The sequence below is a fragment of the Phoca vitulina genome, unplaced genomic scaffold (assembly GCF_004348235.1).
Source record: "Phoca vitulina isolate PV1807 unplaced genomic scaffold, GSC_HSeal_1.0 scaffold73, whole genome shotgun sequence".
NCBI lineage: Eukaryota > Metazoa > Chordata > Mammalia > Carnivora > Phocidae > Phoca > Phoca vitulina.
Genome location: NW_022589776.1, coordinates 1,870,657 through 1,892,709, shown reverse-complemented (window position 1 = coordinate 1,892,709; position 22,053 = coordinate 1,870,657). Strand labels below are relative to the sequence as shown.

Below are 22,053 nucleotides of genomic sequence, written 5' to 3'. Positions count from 1 at the left end.
TAGACTATTCTACATTGACTTATCTGCCTTCATCAGACACCTTTTTCTCACACACACGCATAAAATCAGACACACATCGCTGGCAACTCGCGATAAAATTGCAACTTGCAGCAACAGCACGCCTACCCCAACAGCTCCTTTCACTCTAAATTTGATATGAAACCCCAGCCCTTCTCAGGTAGATGCAAGCCAAGTTTGTTATTTTGAGGTCCCTCCTTATGCCAGGCTTTTTAAACATACATTTCACTTTAACACCTACATTTTTTTTTGTCTCTAAACAACAGCTACACTAAGTGGGTGTAATGTGTTATAACATCTTTATAAATAGAAAGTGCAAGAAATAATTTTCTTAGCCAAAATACAAAGCAACAAAAAGTTCTCATAGCCTACTATGCCAAGAATTTGATTTTTTAGAATCAATGATACAGCTAACAAATGCTTCTAATGCTACCAAGGTCATAGTGGATGAGTAAATATATTTATAAACATTTATGAAAAAAGATATTACGAAAATAGCCAAACTTCCCACAAAAGCTATTTGCATGAACTATCTTTAGTATACCACTCTGTGTTCAATGCACATGCATATACAATTGAGTTATATTAGTGTTATTTTTATTGGGCCAGTTTTCCAAAAAGAAAACAGGCTAATTTTTTAAAACTTCAAGTTACATGATTTAAAATCATTTTTGTAAAAATATTAGAAATACCATATAAATCCTAAATATCTCTGCTATCTGATAGCGGTTCTAGACATAGAATTCAGCCACACTCTCAGTGACACCCGCTTGAGCATCTCGGCTTCCAGAGGAAACACATTTTAAGCTTTGTTCCCTGTGTTGTAATTCTGTTTTTGCAGTGGTTCTTAAACAACCACTACAGTGAGGACTCTATTACTTTATAGGAAACTCAGGAGATCATCTTCAAATATGTCACGAACATCTGCTTTAAGATGTAGCTAAGAGCAGAAATCTGAACCCTAAGAATTTCTATTCCCGCAGGGCGCTGTGACTGGCCTGAGATGCTGGAAAGACTCACTATGTTCTCAATCTACAGGTTCCCTTTCTTCTGACTCTGTTCTCTTCTGCAAATCAAGACCACAGTACTTCATTCTCGTGCCACCAGCAGAGGATTTCAAACTTAAGCGCCACAGAGAATCTAGAGGAGGGCCCAAAGAGCTATCCCATACAGAACATGAGACTTCTCCATAGATGACCATAAGATTTTTCATTCCCTGGGAATATATTTTCAAAGGCTTCTCTGTCACAAAAAGCAGACTTTGAGGTACATCAGAGTGGAAATGTGGATCAAAAAGAAAATGTTAAGGCTCATTTGTTTTTATTAATTGAAATTTGCCCCAATCCTTATATGATAAAATCTAATGCCTCAAATGATGCCTAAATGCCTCAAACATTTCATCCCTGGCTATCCAACTAGAAATGCCAAAGTCTTTTTCCCTTCCCAGCATTTTGTAGAGCCCTATATTAAGCCTTCAGCACTGAATACCCTCCCTTTCCTGTGTCTGCAATTCCTGAGGCCTGACCTAAGGAACAGAGACCTCCTCACTCTCTGATACCTAGGGATGACCAGCAAGAAGCCTTCACAGCTAATTCTCCAGGAACCCACTGCCCACGGCATGAATAGATAATCCCAAATCTTTCTTCTCTTACAAAGCATATTGGTCTGGGGGTGATCATTTTTAGAGCAGAATTTATTCTCTGCCCATAATTCTTCTGTCACAGCAATAGTCTAACTAGTATCAGCCAGCAGGAGTTTAAATAAAGCACCCTAAATCTGACAAAAATCCTCACAGTTCAGTGATCTGTTACTTTAGATGACAGGTTGACAGCAACTGCTAATTTTATTTATTTATTTTTTTAAAAAAGATTTTTATTTATTTGACAGAGAGAGACAGTGAGAGAGAGAACACAAGCAGGGGGAGTGAGAGTGGGAGAAGCAGGCTTCCCGCCGAGCAGGGAGCCCAATGAGGGGCTCGATCCCAGGACCTGGGATCATGACCTGAGCCGAAGGCAGATACTTAACGACTGAGTCACCCAGGCGCCCCCTCAACTGCTGATTTTAAAGGATTAACAACATATTAAATTGAGCAATGAATCTTCCCATATGAAAGGTGATAAAAAATGGGATGAACTTATTCATCTTGTAGCACAGAACTGCGCCTGAGGTGGTGTGGTGTCAGTTAAGGTGGGACTAGGATATGCAGGCGAAGCTTTCAATTATCTAAAGAATATGATCCATGTAGTCACGCAATAGAAACTCCTGTTGAAAGAGATTTAGTAGCCATATGAATTTTCCATACCACAGGAGTTTTTGCCTATTTGTAAACTTAAATACGGTTGACATCTCTAACAGATAAACTTCTATAACAGCAAGCTTTTTACTCCCTCTGGGGTATTTCTGGCTCAGTATGTACAGTTACTGTAGCTTCACAGAAAAAAAAACAAAACAAAACCAGCAAATGCTCACAACTTGGAACTTGGAACAAAAGAAAAATGAAATGGAAATTTTGCTATAAGATAAGTGAAACTCAGTGGGTGGGTAGCTAATGAAACCTTTACGGGGTATGTGTCTCATTCTCTTTCTAGCTCCTTGACTGACCCACGGTAGACATCATAAGTGGTTTCTATGGCACAAACAACTAACCCAAATGAATGAACACAGAAAAGCCCAGAGAAATCAATAACCTAATGCTACCTACGACAGATTAAAGTAGTCCCAAATCCTTGACATACATGCCATCAAGTGGTATTTCCTCTCCCCTTGAGTCTGGGCTGACCAGTGACTTCTCTGACCAACAGCGTATGGGGGTGACTCTATGATAGTTCTGAGCCTGGCCTTGGAGGCCTGGCACCATCTGCCCAGCTTCTTAGAGGCCTGAGCTGCCATTTAATAAGTCTGACTGCCCCGACGCAGAGACCACATGGAAAGTCCCTGAGACTCCAGAGGGGGAGAGGAGGCCTGCTGAGCCCCAAGTCTTCTAGCCCTCCTGCAAGGTGTCAGGCATGTGAGATCAGCACGGACACTCCAGACCAGTCCAACCACCTGCTGAATACGACCAGGTGACCTCAGTCATCACCACAGGGAACAAGAGAATTGCCTAGAGGAGCCTTTATTTCTGATTCACAACATCACAAGATATATAAAATTGTTGTTTTAGGTCACTATAGTTTAGGGCAGTTTGTTACAAAGCTAGATATACAAGAATGGTATCTTTCAATTTTTGCCTTGGTGGTAACCTGAACTGAGTCACAATTAGATCTATCAAATGGGCGACTCCTGAATCAATGGGCAATACCTCCAGAAAATATTCACCATTCAACATCCGCTCAGAGACACTATCTTTTGAAGAAATCTTCCAATCATGCTTTCTTGAGTTAAAAATTCACTGAAAGCAGTACTGTTACTGGCTATTCTTTATTCCAGGTCACCCCAACTCTTTATAAGTAAACAGAGTCAATATGATGCAGTGGAGAGAGTCTGGGCTTTGGAATCAGACTGGAAAATATTGGGTCTGCAATTTATTCACTGTATAACCCTGGGCTCCTCAGTTTCTTCATCTATAAAATGTGGTATAATTACGCTTCTTAAAGGCAACATAGTCTAGTAGAGTGTCAACTCTAGTGTCAGACTGCCTGGGTCAACCTCTCTGTGCCTCAATTTCTATTTCTCCCTCTCTAAAGTGAGGAGAGTAACGGTGTCTACCCACATGGGACTGCTGTAAGGATTAGGTGAGTTAACCGATGTGAAACACATGGGTCCGGGCCTGGCACATAGGAAGCACTCAAAAAAACTCTCAACCATTTTTAGTTCTACTGTTATTAACTAACAGGATTATTCTGAGGATTAACTGCAATTATGCCACTAAAGCATTTAGGACAGTTAATTCTGTCCCTTTCTCTTTGATCTCTGTGGTGAAAAGTGCAGGCTTTTAAAAAGCGTACATCCAGACTCCAACCAAGTGGATTCAGGACTCTCAAGTATAGGAAGCCACATCTAAACTATGTCTAAAATCAATTTTGTTATATAAATTCCAAGCATACGGTCAGGTACCAAAAAGTACTTAATATTGACTTTATGGGACAGATTCTCCTGTATGCTACTTATCACTTAAGACAAGTGATTTCACAGAATAGGAAACATTTTCCCACGAGAAACTCTGACTTTTGGCATCATGGATTAATGCAAATTCTAAGATTCACAGTATATTAAATTGTGCTGTTGTCCATATAAGATGCTGCACATATACTCCCTTAACTGGATGGTGAATTCTAGCCTCCTCAACAGGACTTACTGAGTGGACAAGAAAGAAGCAAGCATTAGAAGAGTTTTATTTGTCATGAACTGCTCTGCCTTTATAACCTAGCTCTGTTGCTTAAAGCTTCCACTATCTGAGTGAGCCAGCCCCTCTTAACTGTGTTAAGATGGGAAGTATTTATTATATAGATAATGGGGAAGATGTGAGAGAAGAAATTTATTCACGTACGTACTCTGTGAAGACACTATACATTTCAAGTAATAACTGCCTTTTAAGTCATTGCTGTTCCTCGCAGTTGAGGGAAAAGGTAGTCTGCCTATATGAGAAAACTGGAGAGTCTGTGCCGATATCCTCCGGGTTTTAATACCACTGTTGCTGTCAGTAATTACATCCTTTGGAATGTAACTAAGTCAGGTGTTTGAAGGGACTCATAATATCCAACTTTGGCTTGTCCTGAGCAAGAAACACCTACTTACTGCAAAGTAAAAAGACTGGTCTTGGGAAAAGCCTACCTAAAAATGAGAAGACTGAAAACAGAGAAACAGACTCTAGAAAACAAAGGCGGCACAACATAAGACTGGTAATTATCAAAGAAATCATAATGCTGGGCAAACAACATTGTTTTCAACGCATTCGCATAGAAATGGCAGACGGTTCATCTGGCTCTCTAAATTCAATCGCTTTCACAAGTTCTATATCTCAGATTAATCAGAATCCCAAATTTTTCAGAAAAGCAACACTCCAAAATCTCAAGAACCCTGTATTACTCTAAGTGTGCTATGACAAGGCAGTTCTAACCTAGGCAAATATTCTGGAACTTTACAGGTAAGGGTCATCTATTACTCATAGGGCATATCATATAAAACTTACTAATATCCAACTTAGAAAAAAGGAACTTTAAGAATAAAATGCCTAGTAGAGAGGTGCCTTACTGGAGGTTAGGTCACTCATCTGAACTTGGTTTGTGTTGGTTGAGCTGACAGCAAAGTATGAATCAAATTCATTGCATTGTGTCAGCATGGCCTAGAACATTTTGTCCTGATAAATTTAACTCAGAAGTCTATGCATGGTTTCCAGATGGGGAACAATTATATTCTCCTCTTGCAAGGAATTCTGTTAATAGTCATCCTAACATTTTCCATTTTTTGCACATCTGGCATAAATAAGGTATTTGAACAGTAAGAATGAACATTCAGATAGCAAATAAATAATGGCCCAGTATATATTTAGAAAAATGATAGTAACAGAATTTGTAAGATGGGTCTAAGAGGAATTTGAAGTCCTCAGAGATTTCATTATGTTTTAAAACATTCATTGGAAAAAAAAAAAAGATAAAGGAAGGAAAGAAGATTTGGCTTTTTACTACTCCACATGGAACAGAGTGAGTTTGAGGAAATGAAAATGAAGATTTGTAGTACACGGAAAGGGTAGAGGTTTCTAATCTAGAAAGCAGTATTTTGGGTAAGAATCAAACCACTTATTCATAACAGAAGTTAATTTTTATACTAATGGGAAAAAATTCATTCTTGCCATCATTATGCAAATCAGTTCAAGTGTTCTCAGAGGAATGGCAAAACTTACTTACAAAAACATTAATTTTTTACAGTAGTTTATGTAAACATGGTACTCATTTAATCCTACATTATTATCACGGGAATTATTTTTTAAATTATTTTCTTACATCCGTAACTACTATCCTAAACTTTAATCTACCTGCACCTTTAAGGCAAGGACAGATCGTAAGGCTATTCTAAATGCTTTTAAAGCAATGGGAATCATTAAGGAACACAAAGAGGGTTATGAGACAAAGATCTAGAAAAAGATGGCAAGCTCTTTCAAGAAACTGATGCATACATGGCAACATGAATTTAAAACCTCAACCAAACTATCATAAAGACAAAATGGCAGGAGTGACAAATTTGGGGGTCATTCTTTCAAATCTAATTCTGGAGTTAGCAAACTTTTCTGTCAGGTGACAAACAGTACATTTTCAGGCTTTGCTGGCCATGTGGTCTGAGTCACAAGCACTCCACCTTGCCATCACAGTAGAAATAACACCTGAAGAACAGGTGTGGCCCCATTCCACCATCACTTTCTTTAGACAAACAGATAGCCTCAGGATTGGGCCCTGGGGGCCGCAGTCTGCTGAACCCTTATCTAATTCATAAATTCTAGGGATACACTTTGCTAAGGGGCATCATCTCGAACCCAGGAGTTTACCTGACTTAATAGGTTGGTGTCCCTTTTCTAAATCTCAGCAACTAAAATACTTCAATATTGTGCACCCTTCCCAATGGCAAAGGTAAAGAGCCCCCGTTTTCAAAGCCAAGTTCAATAAAGGCCTCTCTATTATGCCTTAAACCAGTAAGTAAAGAGGAGAGCATCTGAGGAAGAGAAAACAAACAAACACCTGTCTGTTGGATCTGAAGAGAGAAAAACTTCCAGGATTCCAACCCCTTCCTGATTAAATGCCTTCCACTAGGATTAAGAAGACTGCAGTCTTTGTTCAATTGAATTTCCTTTCCATTACCTGTTGTTTTTATTTCTTTAAATTAGATCTTCTAGTCAAACAAAATATAATTTTTACTAGTTAAAAGAAACGAAATTTGTGTCAAGTAACAGCTAAAATTTTTTAAAGTTATTTCTTGACCAGAGACTACTCAGCTAAGGATGAAGTTCATTATTTCAATACTCTTCCTTCAGACCACTTCCAACCAAGGCCAGATTTCAACTATGAAGGTGGGAGGAGAATGGTTTATTTCTATTGTCACAACATCTTTGGAAACTCTGTTTCACTGATATAGAGGGAACTGGAAACATTTAAAAATACCAAAAACAAAATAACAAGAAAACTTTCCTCAACTGCTACCTCCCTTCTTTTCCAATCCTTATCCTTTAGGAACAAACTTATTTTTACTTATTCAAGATTAGATTTAACTGTCTGGCATAATGATGGCTTGGGGGTAGTTGGCAAATTACATAAAATAAAACTCAACTCGGTTCAGAGGTAAATATGGTTCTGAGTAAAGAGAGAACAAGTCATTAGAAAGAGCCCTTCTGCCTAAGTACAGTGTTCCTATTCATGCCAATGCTATATTTATATACTGGTATCGGAGTTCAGAGAGAATAAAAGGTACCTCTTAGAATGAAAACAGATTAATATACTGCCATCTCTCTTCTTTTGCTGAGAATATTGGGTAGCTCCTTTGCTATTAAGTGCCACTCAATGAATGAAAACGGTCCCAGTGTTTGCTATTTCATGGCATTAAAGTACTTAATGATGATTTAGCTCTCATTGCTAATGCAGTTCCCTTCACAAGGTGACATGTGCAAGTTAAGATTTGGTAATGAGTTTTCAGCATTAGCTAAAGTCCATTTAGTACATCCTTAAGAGAGGTATCCTCTGTGCACACACCAATACAGCTATTCGTTAATGTAGACAGAACACTACTAACTCCTATGACCCTACAGTGATGTTAGCTAAGAACTAGGACAATGTCACAGTGAACCTGGATAAGAATCTTGGATAGTTATTTAGAATAATAAAAGCCTTTGTGGCTAAAATGGAAATTGCTTTCAGAAGCTTGAATTTGTTTAAAAGCTAGCCTGGCTTGTATGTTCATGGATTTCATGGCTCTGGGCTAGGCCAATTAAGAGGCGAGAACCAGCAAACGTGCTGCTGTGGTCCCAGAAGACCGGGTAGCACTCTATTCACAGTATCAATACAGCGAAAACCTAGGACAAGTGAATGACAAGGGAGAGGGACCCACCAAACACTCACAGCATTTCCACATCTGCTCAACAGTCCCTACTTGTTTAAGAGGTTTGTTGCTAATCCTGGCCAGAGGACTGACAAATGCTGCAGAGTTTCTCTTGACAAAGATTACTGCACTTCACCTTTACGATTTGGTAATAGTTTAAAAAAGCTCTATTTCCTCACGGAAAATCTAAGAAACTAACGAAGCATAAAGAACTTTCCAGCATACTACTTCTCACAAGTAGGGTGGACTTAACATTTTTTTGGTAGGCTTAAAAGCTCCATCGACAGCAGCATATTCTGTACTTCTCACCTTCCTGCCTATTCAGTAATGAATCTGTCCACAGACAGCCTGGATGACCTGCAAAAAGGTTTCCCTAAAGATTTGGGTCTAATTTCAAATCCACTTCTAGGCCACAGAGCATAGCTGGTCCCTAAGATGACCCTATCGTGCTGTTGCCCAACTAAAGAGGAGAGTGCCCCAGTCTATGTCTCTGAAAGACAAGACTGCTTCGGCAGATCGTGTAAGGGTAGGCTCTTATCAAATGGTAGCATCATTACATTCCTATTGAAAGACGCATTTCTACATTTTTCCAGAAGAGAAAATAACCACTCTCCAGTGACACGGTGCAGCTTTATGTGTAGGTACAATTCGCAGATTGCTTACGAGTTACTCTTTGCACTCTAACTTCCTATCAGCAAAGAAATGCCATTCTTTCCTACCCACCTTTCCACATACCACAAAGCATTCTCAGGAAGGGAGCATGCTACTAACATTCTCACAAATGGCTCACCCGTGCAGGCACGACTAGCCCCGCCCCCGCCCCACATCTCTTTTACAATCATCTACGCCTCTGCACCAAAATAACTGCTTAAACCACTGCATATTTAAAAACTCTTAAAACATTAATGATCAATTAGGAGAAGCTATGGATTTTTCTCTTTTCTATTTGTACTGTAAGCATCTCCTTGCCCGCACCCCTTACTAAACCTCCTTCATTCTCTGAATGCGAGACAGGGCATCTAAAACTCTACATGTTTGGTAAATTTTTTCTGACTCTCAGTGCTGGATTAAGAATCTCAGAAATTCCCAGAATTACCAAAAAGGTCCCTTGAAGTTTTAAAAATCTTAGGAATGATTAAGTAACCAAACCTGATCAAAACTGATCCCTTGATCAATTTATTGCAACATGATTGTGCATGATGTTTTCTGGTGAATGCCCTGTAGTGTATTATTAAAAAGCAAAGCTCTTGGAGTCACCAGCAATTTGCTGATGGTGGGTTTATGAATTACTAGGTTTGCAGACGCGAGACATGGATTTAGTGAGGTTCTTCTATTGGCTTGAAAATATAAACTATCACATATGTAGAAGGAAATGGAATTGTGGTTGCAATAAGAACCATAGTGTTGAATTTCTTCAACCACAATATTGCAGAAAAAATGTGTTTAAAACTTCATATAAAAGTTATCAAATATGGAGACCTGTAGATTTAAAAATACAGTCCAGGCTCATTTCACTGGAAAGTGACATTTTTGATGTATAATATTGCTGTTACGTGAAAGGAGGAGCCAGAGAGACTGGATGAAACTTTGGTACTCAGCCTAACACATTAATTCATCTGGACTAGAGCCATTTCCTAACACCCAAAGATAATTAAGCACTGTGGTGTAAAAACACCGACCAGGAAGTTGCAGTACTCTGCGCCATTTGAAATTTGCACAAAAATCCCACTTCCTTCCCTGCTCCCCTCTTCCTCAATAGGACACTCAAGCCCCCAAATGTAGCAGAACCTACTGCGAACACTCTGCTGCTCATTTCACTTCCAGTTGCCTAAAGTGCTTCAGGTGATGCTGCCCACGAGAACACCGCTCCAAGACGGCGGCTTACATGAAACAATCAGGCAAAGTATCATCAGATGCCTAATCAGAGGAAAGATAAGGTCTGACCTTTCAAAACAGTAAGAACCACCAGGATACTTTTTTTTTCTTCAAATGTGAAACTGCATGTTCTGGCAGGGGAGGAAGAGGAGAAATACCTCCTCCCTGTCACCATCACAACTACTTCCTTCTCTCTGGTGGCTTGCTGGTTCAGATGACCAAGGCTCCCGCTGTTTTTTTAGATCCGGGCAATTACAGCCACCAGGATGATATGGACCAAAGTACAGTGTTCAAACATGACTGGTAGATAAATGACCATTTATCATTGTTTTGTTAAAAAATTTTTTTCTTATAAAGTTAACAAACCAAGGCTGTTGATCCCTGAATTAGAAAGTTGATTTGCTTGATTATTTTCCAAAGTATGAGGTGGGAAGGAGGAGGGGAAGAGCCTCTAGTGCTTCTGTGTATGTTGCTGATCCTCTAGTTTGGCAACATCTTGGGAGCATCTTCCGATCTAGTGATGTGGCATTTTGTAAATCTAAGTACCAGCCCACGGCCCTGATGCTGGCTGCTGACGGCCCAAAGGGGAAGAGGGTCTGCCCCCTCCCCCTCGATGTTTCAATCTGGCCCAGTGGTGGACACAGAGCCCTGGGCAGTTTCCCCAGGAGCAACTGTCTCTTCTTGGGAAGGTGACTCTTCCTCAGCTTGTCCTCGAGATGTGACAGTTGTTTCCGGGGAGATGCTGTGAGGCCCCTCCAGGGGTATGCAGCCAGGGTGATTTTTGCGAAAGTGCTGATTCAAGATGGCCTGGAAGGGGAAACTTTTGCCACAAACATGACAGTGGAAGGGTTTGTTGCCTGTGTGCTTGCGGATGTGATACTCCAGCTGATCTTTCCGGGTGTACTTCTTGCCACACATGCGGCAGACGAACGGCGTGATCCCCATGTGCAGGCGCATGTGGCGGTCCAGGCTCCCCTTCTGGTTGAAAGATTTGGCGCAGTAGATGCAGGTGAGACGGGGGTTGTACCGGAACCACCGCTCAGATACTTCTTGCTCTCGGAGATACTCCACATAGCCACTTACTCCCATCACTGCAGACTCTTCGACCTGTGCCAGGTGAGGAAAGCAGGAAAGAACACCTACGCTTAAGTATACATTTTAAAAGAGATCAAATCTCTTTTTACCTCTCATACTAGCGATATGCTTATTTTTAGGAGAGATCCAAACAGGAAATTAATTACTACAAAAAAGTAAAGATGTTAACATAGGAATTAAAAGAACAATCTGAGGACACTCTATTCCATTTCTTTAGAAGAGCAAGACAGTAGAGTTACTTGGGCTGACAAACAGCATGCTCATAAAGCCCCCGCTGAATGTTCTATTTTACACGATAGGAGAACCTGAGGCCCTTCATACCATCCTCTTGGACTCTAAACAATCACGTAGGTACTTAGGCAGTGCTGGGCCAATAGAACTTTCTGTGATGATGGGAATGTTCTGTAACCTGTTTCATCTCATATAGCAGCTCCTACCCATGTGTGGCTCTTCAGCATTTGTAATATGGCTAGTGCAACTGAGGAACTGAATTTTTAATTTTAATTGCTTTCAATTAATTAAAATTTAAACTTAAATAGCCACATGTGACATGGCCAACGATAACAATACCTGATGGTATAGAATACATTATGTATGGCAAACACGTCATAAATTCTATTTATGGCATTATCATTAATACCAAAATCTAATCCTGCAGTTACTACCTTTATAATAGATAATATAATTTGTTAGTAACAGTATTCCTTTACTCAAAAATATTTTGGTGCCCTATCAATATATATGATCTTCATTCTAAAGACTACTCAAATTGTAACTGACCTCAGAGCAAATTGGCAGAAGAGGTGGGAAAGGAAACCAGACTGAGATATGGATTTACTAACTTGGTTATTCCTTCCTGTACCCTTTTCACAAATTGATACTCAATAAATATTTACTGACTACTGTCCACCAAATACAATAACAGATAACCACAGAGAAAGAAGCGTGAGACTTGGTTTCTGATTTTGCCCTCCGAACAAAAGATAAAATTTCTGAACAAAAACCAGACAAAGAGAAACTGGATCAATACACATTCCTAATGATATTGCTCATTCACTTTTCAAACTGCTTATACTAAAGGTTACCCTTGAAATACAGTGCACAGACATATTATCATCTGGCTTTATACACCTATTTGTAGTGGTTTTGAATTGATTTAAACAGATTATTAAAATAGAATAATCTGGGATGCCTGGATGGCTCAGTTGGTTAAGCACCTGCCTTCGGCTCAGGTCATGATCCCAGGGTCCTGGGATCGAGCACCGCATCGGGCTCCCTGCTCTGCGGGAAGCCTGCTTCTCCCTCTCCTACTCCCCCTGCTTGTGTCCCCTCTCTCGCTGTCTCTCTCCCTGTCAAATAAATAAATAAAATCTTAAAAAAAAAAAGACAAAGATTATTTTTCTTAATATAATCAAACTACCACTACCACACCTAAAAAACCCAGTAATTCATCAATATCAATTAAAGACCTTAATTTTGTTTTACCTAATGTGAACATTAACAATGTAAATAAAGTTTTTAATATATGAAATAAACAAGGGTTCCTCCTATCTGAAAGCTGGGAGTGGGAACAATATATTTCTTTTAATGAATAATTTAAAAATCCTGAAATATTTTTATAACAATTTTTTGAAAGTTTATTATTATTATTTTTAGTAATCTCTACACCCAACATGGGGCTTGAACCCATGACTCCAAGCTCAAGAGTAGCATGCTCTTCTAACTGAGCCAGCCAGGTACCCCTAAACATTTGGATTTATAAATGCTTTTCATTCAAAATTCTTTATTAAAATCTCCCCATTCAGAAATTACTGATATTTTCAGTCTGCGGACTTCTGAAATATAAATAACACACATATAACATAATGTTTTGAATAAAAAGTTTTTTAAAAAAATATTTTATTTATTTATTTGAGAGAGACAGATAGTGACAGAGATAGTGAGAGAGAGCACAAGCAGGGAGGAGAGGGAGAAGCAGGCTTCCCAGCTCAGCAGGGAGCCCGATGTAGGACTCGATCCCAGGGCCCTGACATCAGGACCTGAGCTGAAGGCAGACTTTTATGTGGGACACCTGGGTGGCTCAGTCCGCTGGGCGTCTGCCTTCGGCTCCGGTCATGATCCCAGGGTCCTAGGATCGAGTCCCGCATCAGGCTCCCTGCTCGGTGGGTAGCCTGCTTCTCCCTCTGCCTGCCATTCCCCCTGCTTGTGCTCTCTCTCTCTCTCTGACAGATAAATAGATAAAATATTTGAAAAAATAAAAAAAAAGCTTATATGTGTACAAAGATGTATGAGGCAATTACAGATGTTTGGTAGAGGCTAAAGTACAACTGCAAGAAGGAGAAAATGCAAAAACTGACTCTGGATTAACTGGAGAAAGACTCATCTAATTTGTAATTAATTTTGTGCCCTCTTCTTGAATTTCTTTTTTTTAAGATTTTATTTATTTATTTGACAGAGAGAGCACATGTAGGCAGAGCAGCAGGCAGAGGGAGAGGGAGAAGCAGGCTCTCTGCTGAGCAGGGAACCCAATGCGGGGATCGATCCCAGGACCCTGGGATCATGACCCGAGCCAAAGGCAGCCGCTTAAGGGCGACTGAGCCACCCAGGCTCCCCTCTTCTCTTGAATTTCTAAAAATGAGTTTTGTCTCCTTTCACATGTGTAAACTGACAGTGCTCTCCAGCATTTCCAACAGAACAGAAGCAGTTCTCAGCAGGCTTGGGAAGCAGTATGTGAAGTCAAGCGTTGAATAGTTAAGACTGAGGTTTTAGATGATTTCTGATTTGTTTTATATAACATTTGTTTCTGCTCCATTTCCCTGGATAATCAACACTGAACTCCCATAAAGAACGAGGGATTAGCCCACTAAAAGTTCCTGGACAAAGCACAGAATAACTTCTCTGAGGCTTAGTTTTCTCATCCACAAAATTAAAAGGTTAGTACATGCTCCGCCAGCTCAATGAATTCTCTCAAGAGGATTCTCAGGAGAATCAAACACAATAAAGGTACCTTGAAACATTCTGAATGCACGTTATTACCCTGTATAGCAATTAAGGGTGCTGAAATGTGGGTTCAGATCTGCATCCTACTTAATGTGTGACCATGAGCAAGTTATTTAACTACCCTCTGTATCAGTTTCTTCCTCTGTAAAATGAATACGATAATAGCATCTACCTGATAGGTTGCAATGAGCACTGAATGAGTTAATATACTAAAGTGCTTAATGTAGCTAAGTAAATGTTAACTATTATTAAACATTATCAACTCACAATATTATTCATAATCTTGAGGGTACTGATTCTCTTAAAAAAAAACAACCCCCCTAACTTTAAGGAAAGTAATGTCATACCAGTATTATCCACAAGCAGAAAGTAAATGCATTTTAGTTATCCATGCTTTTTAAATTATCTTTTAAAATCTATTTATTTAATTTTTAAGTCTTTTAAGTTATCCTTTTAAGTGAATTATTCCATATAATGAATAAATTTCATATAAATGGTTTCCATATTTTCTACAATACCAGTCTAGATTCTTGACGTGGCCTTCAAATATGTTCACCATTGGGGCGCCTGGCTGGCTCAGTTGGTAGAACACCTGACTCTTGATCTCGGGGTTGTGGGTTTGAGCCCCATGTTGGATGTAGAGATTACTTAAAAAAATAAAATCTTAAAAAAACCCCAGAAAACAAATATGTTCACCATCCTAATCTTCTAATTACTAATCAGACTCAACTGAAGTAACTTTAAAAACTAATCAATTTGTGGGGCGCCTGGGTGGCTCAGTCCGTTAAGCATCTGCTTTTGGCTTGGGTCATGACCCCGGGGTCCTGGGATCGAGTCCCGTGTCCAGCTCCCTGCTCAGTGGGTAGCCTGCTTTTCCCTCTCCCTCTGCCCCTCCCACTGCTTGTTTTCTCTGTCAAATAAATAAAAATAAAATTAAAAATAAAAAAAAACCTCATCAATTTGGCTCATTAATTTTATTTGAAGATCTCTAAAACTGGAAATTCACAGACAACCAAATAATCCCCCATTTGGTAGGTGCCTCTTTACTGAGCACCTACTAAGTAACCTTAATTACCCAAAATTAGTGGTAAAACAACTTCTATTTATTGGGTACCTGAAAAGGCAGTCAGATATGAAGATTAGAAAATGAGGACTCTGTCCTCAGGGAAATTTCAAAGTAGAGGAGACTTAAAATTCATGCAAATAAAAAAATAATAATTTGTATGAGTCAGTAGAGTTAGGAAAAATTATATCGTACCATCTGTAAATGCTATGGTGGTTTAAGGAGGGATCAAAGAGGACTGGACTAGTTAGGGCACATGGAATGAGGAGTGGGGTCTTAGGTGAACCCAGACACCTGGGAAGAAGAGGGCATCCCAGACTCAAGGTACAGAGACAGGAATAAGTTTGATGTGGTTCTGACACACAGAGAAAGTCTGTTTGTTTGGGATAATAAATGCTGATGAGTGGTGGGAAAAGCTAGGTTAGAAAGATTATAATTACTTGGAAAATTAGGCCAAGTATTTTCACCTTCACGTGGCAGAAAAAAGAAAAAGCCACAGAATTGTTTTGAATAAAGAAGTGACCTTAGCAGTTTAATCACCCCTATAATCAGGAAGCTCTTCAAGTCTATCAAAATTTGTTCTTACTGTAATGTAAGTTCATGTCTTGTTTTGGTCCTCTGCAGCAGGAAAAAAGGAACTGTGGTGGAGACGCACCATAATAAGCTTTCACACATACTAAGGTCTGTAATAATTCAGCTCTTAATATCATCTTCAGATAATACTACTTACCTGCTATTGCTTTATAGCCTGTACCTTCTGCTTTGGTCAGGTAAACACCCTTGCAGAATTCCCATTTTCATCCCTATCCCATCTACATACGAGTAAGTTACCTCTTTGTAACCACTTCTTGCAAAAATGCGTTTCATCTCTCCTGAAGAACTCTTTGCTAGGGGTACAGTGATTCTCAGAACTGCCTGTTAGCTACTCCCACTCCAACAGCACTGCTCCTCAAATTGCTACAGTCTTTCCTATACGTGTTTTATGTATCTGTTAGTCTGTCTTACCCACCCAGGCAGTTGTCAGGTCTGTCCCACTGCAGTATGTATTTGCCTAATAGTCACCTTCACAGGGTCATTGCATCCTATCTGAGAGGTGAAGAGAAAATCTGGGCCCTAATTATATGAGTAAAGTTACTTTTCCTCCAAGCTCCTAACATTTTCTCTAACACCTTATTAAAACCAAAATCTATCTTCTAATAGTTACCTTCCTTTTCCCGTACCCTGGCCTGATAACATACAAGTAAATACAGTTTCTAACAATGTCTCACCGCTGTTACTATACTATGGACACAACAAACATCCAATGGTTTACATAAAAACTAAGATACTATCATACAATGCAGAATCTAAAAACATTAGCTATCCAATCTTAATCCACCAGTGTTTCCTTTTAAAGGGCAAAAATATTTACAATTCATTGTGTTCTACTTGGTGAGTGCATAATCTTTTTAAAAATCAATCTTCGATGATACAGACTTATGAGAACAAACAAACAAAACTATCAACTACTTACACTACTTGCTATGGAGAGTTGCAAAAAAGATGGAAAACATCATTCCTATCCTTTCTAGAACATTTTGGTCTAACAAAAGATTCCAGAAGAAAAAAAAATGAAAAGGGTGCCTGGGTGGCTCAGTTGGTTAAGTGACTGCCTTCGGCTCAGGTCATGATCCTAGAGTCCTGGGATTGAGTCCCACATCGGGCTCCCTGCTCAGCAGGGAATCTGCTTCTCCCTCTGACCCTCCCCCCTCTCATGTGCTGTCTCTCTCTCATTCTCTCTCTCTCTCAAATAAATAAATAAAATCTTTAAAAAAAAAAAGAAGAAAAAAAATGAAAAGATACCAGCATACAAAAAAAGCAATCACATACACAAAAATGCATATGCAATTTATTTACAAATATATGACACTATGACACTATATAAATCAGTAATTATGTAGTGTTATACCCACCCAAGTACAAAATCAGACTCTCTCCATCCCAGGTCCTAAATTACCTGCATGTAGTTTTCAGGGGTTATTTATATTATTCTCAGGAATACAGACTGGTTCCTATAATCAGGGAAGAGTTCCACAATCTCATCTTTTTCTACTTCCCAAACTCTGCTGACAACAAAACTGTATTTCCTGCATGCTCACAAGCCAGAATAAAGAAAAAAAAGTAACCAAATAGAGTATTTATTTAACAGGGCCACTGTTACCTTTCCTACATCTTTTCTTTCTTATTCATTATATTCTGTTCACACACAGCGGCACTTTCTTCAACCACTGCAGCAATCCTAAATCCACTACATACCTGGGAGCTGGGCTGCTTAGGCTCATCCATTCTCCCAGGAGACTCACTTCTGGCTCTGTGTCTCTCCGTCAAGGGAACAACACTGCCGGAGGGGCTAAATCTGTTGGAAGAGGAGCAAAAAGGGGACTGATAGAAAAGTAGCGTCAAGGAACTTAAAAAATAGTGATGTCTACCCTTTTTATCCCATGGCTGAGGAAGGGGGAACAAACGGAAAAACAGATTACTAAGAAATACTTTCATGGAGTCAATATAGGATCTGATCTGAAATAAGAAAGGTCTGCCTTAGTAAATCTAACAAACACAAAATGACATAGCAGACAGACCACATGGCCTGGTGAAACTAAGGCTAAATAGAAGCTTCTACCCTTAAGTTCTGGGAGACCATAGAGGCATAAATTAAAACTGGGTCTATGATTTTGTTTCTTCTATGTAACTATTAGGTTTGGGGTTGTTCCTCCCTCCAGTCCCCATGGTAACTTGTTACATATTTCAGACTGCTGATACCGATCATGGAGATTACAAACCTTTGCATCCAAAGCCATTACTTCTGATACAGTTCTAATACTGGACAACAGTGCTAACACAGGGGGCAGTAAATATTGTGCACAAGGAGATTTTAACTGTGAAGGACACAAGAAAAGACCACCTATAGTAAATACAGGATATACTCTCTGTGAAATATATGTCACTTTCAAGACCAGGTGTGAACCAAAGTAATAGCTTCTTTAGTTTTCATTGTTCATGCAGTCAATTTTAATTTATTTTCAAGAGTGGAAAAAAACAAATGTTACCAATCTACATTGGTAATATTTCTTTCTTTCACTTGAGACTTTGTTTCAATTTACTTAGATTAGAATTATTGCTACTTCCACCAAAAAAAAAAAAAAAAGTTCTGCAATATATCAGACAAAGAAAAGTGAGGGGTAGGACATTAGCAGCACTGGTGGAAAAAAGAGACTCTCAGGCTTGTGGTGCCAGCAGTCATCGATGAGAGAAAACAGGGAAGATATTATCAAATGGCAAATGAGTTAAAAAAAAAAAAAAAGGGAAAAACATCCAAAAAGCTTTTCTTTGGAATTACTGTGATTACACTAAAAAGAACAATCACTGCTGGTACCATCCTTCCTCTAATTTGGTAGGTGGGGGCAAGGAAAAGTAAACAGTGCTACAAAGGAAAGTAAAAGTCCCCGAGGCCACCTACCTGTGTGATAACATACCAAGGAAGGGCAAAGATGCCAGGCTCCCAGCTGATGATCAGCTCCCTGCCTGGAAATCCGAGGAGGCCCTGGCAATTACTGATCCTAGTGTGGCTGCAGCCGCTATTCTGATTCATGGAAGTGTCTAACTTTACCATAGTTCTCACAACACTGTGAATACTTCACGACTAGGAGCTTCCTGCTTTAAAAAAATAAGAATGCAAGTCTTTTGGCACACTTCCAGTTTCCCCAACACCAACTTATCTTGGCTAAGAACAGCAAGTAAGGAAGATGCCCTCTGTACCACACAGAGGGCCTGCTTCAGGGATGTCTGCTCAACAGCCATCAGATGACCAAGGAAAACAAACCTTACCTGTCAATTTCACTGCTTGTTGGCCGAGCCACCTTGGCTCCCGAAGATCCTAAAGGGTAATTTTCCTGTCCCACAGAACCATGGCCTGTGGTGTCGATCACCATAGCTGTGACTTCCTCGGCACTACTCCCATCTTCTCCGGAAGGCTGATTCTCAGGCCCGAGCCACTCCTCCAGATTCTCAGTTTTGATGTGCACTGCTCCAAGGACTCTGACTTCGTCATCACTGCGGGCCCCTCGGTCTGCTACTCCCGTCTCCACGTACCACTGTCCTGCTCGGTTGATTCGAAGGATGGGCTCCCGGCTCTCTACATCAGAACTCGGTTCAATTATCTGAGGGCTGGTGGACTCCTCCGGAGGACTGAGCTCCCTGATATCCAACACAGCGCTAACCTGACCTCGCCGGTTTCCCTTTGCGGTATTGGGCCGCGGGCTAAGGGAACGGTTTAGAGTTGGTGTAACCCTGTGAGATTCTGGAGGTCTTTCTGGATGCTTTGTCCTCGTCTGACTTAATTCGGCTTCAACCTCTGCCACATTGATTTTGAAATGAATGCCCTCCAGGATCTGTGTACATTTGTCGATGATATGCTGCATCTGCAGGAAACTGGCGGCCGTCAGGTAGCTGATGATATCTGCCAGCTGCAGGCATATCCGCCCCGTGTAACAGAAGGAGAGGAGCTGTTCAAAAACACTAGGGTTCTTGATGACCGAAATGGAGACAGTACTCATCTCGTTTAAGGACATGTGATCCCGGAAATAGGGTGAGCTGGCAGCCAGTACCACTTTGTGCGCCCGAAAAGCTTGTCCTTGCACATTGACCACAATATCACAGAGACGGCCCTGCATGCGCAGCTGGTTTAGATGGCTCAGGACAGAGTTGCTGAAGTCCGGGATCTCCAGTTGTATGTTCCCACCTTTCTCCATGGTCGTGCCTGAGGCTGTAGGCAGGCATTCAACCCTGTGGAAAGAGGAAACCATGTTCAGCAATAGTTAGAATGTCACTCCTCTCATGCTTTCTGATTCAACTCTACTGACGAATAGTTTTGGGTAAAATTTCAAAATCTCCAAGTAAAAAGATAACTTTCCTCACATTTAAATATGGAAAAGAAGTATCAACAGGTTTTTCAGTTCACATTTCCCAGAAGATACCCTTAAAACCGAAATGTGATTGCTAGACTTCTGTACACTCGAGCTATGTCCATATGTCCCTTACTAATAAGCTATGCAACATCAAAACAGAAGTTCAACAGAATAGAAGGGGCAAAGCAGTTGTGACAGTTCTTTTTTTTTTTGTTCTTTAGTCATAAAGTATTTGCACACTGAATATAAAAATCCTCTGACAACTTTTCTTTGGAGGAGAAAATAATAAGCTCTTTGAATAAATGTAATTACACACCAACGGGTCGATTAGGCATCCATCCCTCCTGTTAATACTTTACTACATTATGCGTGAGTTAGGTTTATTATTTAAAAGGTGACTAATAGCCCATATGAATGCAAGCCATTATTTCTAAGCTTAAGAGTCAGAGCTCCCACCAAAAGGCTTTGGGTTTAGGACTCTGAAATAAACTCTAGGTTAGGAAAACGTGCCACAGCTGTGTCAGAACTCAGTGAAGATGCAGAAAACTTGAAATTCACTCTCAGAATTAGGACAGAGTAGGTAAACCTACTTCTATCTAAATTCAAAGTCGGGAATTTCAGGGTGGTGATGATACTGATACTGAAATTTCATTCCCCAAAACTGGTTAAAAAAAATAGAGCATTTACCAAGTATGGTCAAAATTTTGACATTAAAAGATGAAAAAAAAAAAAAATAGCTTAAACACTATGCCGGTAACTGCACCCAATAGCCTTCAATGGTTGAGAGTAATTTGTATAAATCTCAACAGGAAGACACTGACTTGAGCCCAATGTTTCCATTCATCTGGAACTTTATAAGACATTACATAGTTATCTAAGACCTAAAATTTCAGGAACTTATCCTGACAAGCTCACAGTATTGCCCCGCATTTACGACACACTTATCAGTAAATAGGGAAGTGTATACACTGCTTTCAAGAACCAACTTTAGCCAATCTGACCTTTTTCCAAAGCGTTTTGGTCTGTTTTGAAACTTTTAATCCAATAAGAGCCTCTGTCGATGCCATCATGAATTCAGATGTGTTTATTTTGGAGCCTACACCAGCGCCTTTTTTGTTTGCTCTTTCCGGCAATTCCCCAGTGAGGAGGAAGCCCCTGGAGTAAGGTCTTTACCGTCGGCACTGGAAGGGTGAGAGCTGTAAGAGGGAGAATCGGGAACGCCATGGGGTTGGCCACTCCGGTATTTGAGGGGCTTTAGTCTGCGTTAGGAAGCGTGGGTAGCGGGGAACTGGCAGAAGGGCGAAATGTCACCGAGGAGCGGGGGAGAGGGGTGCAAGGCGTGAGGCTGGGGAGCTAGCCATCAGGTGAGGGCAGAGACCGGGAAGGGGGCGGCGCCCCGGGACCCTGTCCAGGCGATAAGCGTAGGCGGGCGGGGAGCTGCCCAGAGGTGGGTGTGTGTATCTGGGTGTGTCCGGGCTGCGGTGGGGGAGGGGGCCGCCCATCCCGGGGTCCTGAGGGAGGGGCCCGGCGAGGGGGCGGGTCCGGCAGCTCAGCCCGGCCCGGGGCCAAGGGGGTGGAAGGTCTCCGGTGCCTTGAGGGTGGGGTGAAGGGGAGTGGCTGAGCGCCCCAGGAGCAGGCTGCGGCGGAGCCCGGACAAGGCGGCCCCGGTGCAGGGCAGCTGGACCGGAGTGCGGGGCCCGAGCCCAGTCAAGGAGCAGCACCTACCTCCGGGGGTGGAAATGGGCCGGAATGGGCCGGAACACCGTCCCGGAAGTGAAACCCCCCACCCCCTCCCCCGGAGCGGGCGACGTGCCGGAAGGAAATCACTCACCCTTACACCGCCCCCCTCCCCCTCCCCCAGCGCTTTCCGTCCCTCGCGCCCCCTCCCCTCTCTTCCTTCTCAGTCGGTCGGAGGGCGGGAGCCCTGAGTCACGCGGGCGGTCGTGTCTCCGCCCACAACGGCGAGGTGGGGCGGGGCCAAGAGGAAGGAGGAGTGGCTAGAGGAGGAGGAAGAGATGAGGGGAGGAGAGGAGGAGGAGC

General features: G+C 41.1%; 1 protein-coding gene across 4 annotated transcripts; it reads right to left on the bottom strand.

Moving 5' to 3' along the window:
- Positions 1-2,031: 2,031 nt before the first annotated feature.
- On the bottom strand, positions 2,032-21,819 carry ZBTB37 (zinc finger and BTB domain containing 37). 4 transcript variants are annotated; one of them, XM_032393449.1, is made up of 5 exons: positions 21,739-21,819; positions 21,015-21,209; positions 18,935-19,891; positions 17,366-17,465; positions 2,032-11,019 (listed from the first exon to the last, which is right to left on the bottom strand). In XM_032393449.1, exons 3-5 carry the CDS (start codon positions 19,855-19,857, stop codon positions 10,531-10,533), a joined length of 1,512 nt encoding a protein of 503 aa, XP_032249340.1. In that variant the 5' UTR covers positions 19,858-19,891; positions 21,015-21,209; positions 21,739-21,819; the 3' UTR covers positions 2,032-10,530. The 4 variants fall into 4 exon arrangements, with proteins under 4 accessions (XP_032249340.1, XP_032249341.1, XP_032249342.1 ...); XM_032393450.1 differs by having other exon boundaries at positions 21,015-21,194; positions 21,739-21,752; XM_032393451.1 differs by lacking the exon at positions 21,015-21,209 and having other exon boundaries at positions 21,739-21,768.
- Between the last annotated feature and the right edge of the window lie 234 nt (positions 21,820-22,053).

Bases quoted from the DNA above. Each gene is read 5' to 3' on its own strand.
- ZBTB37 (XM_032393449.1), bottom strand. From the start codon at position 19,857: ATGGAGAAAGGTGGGAACATACAACTGGAGATCCCGGACTTCAGCAAC. The intron at 17,466-18,934 runs GTAAGGTTTGTT...CTCTTCCAACAG, and splicing joins ACAAGCAGTGAAATTGACAG to ATTTAGCCCCTCCGGCAGTG. The intron at 11,020-17,365 runs GTATGTAGTGGA...CACCTGGCACAG, and splicing joins CTAAGCAGCCCAGCTCCCAG to GTCGAAGAGTCTGCAGTGAT.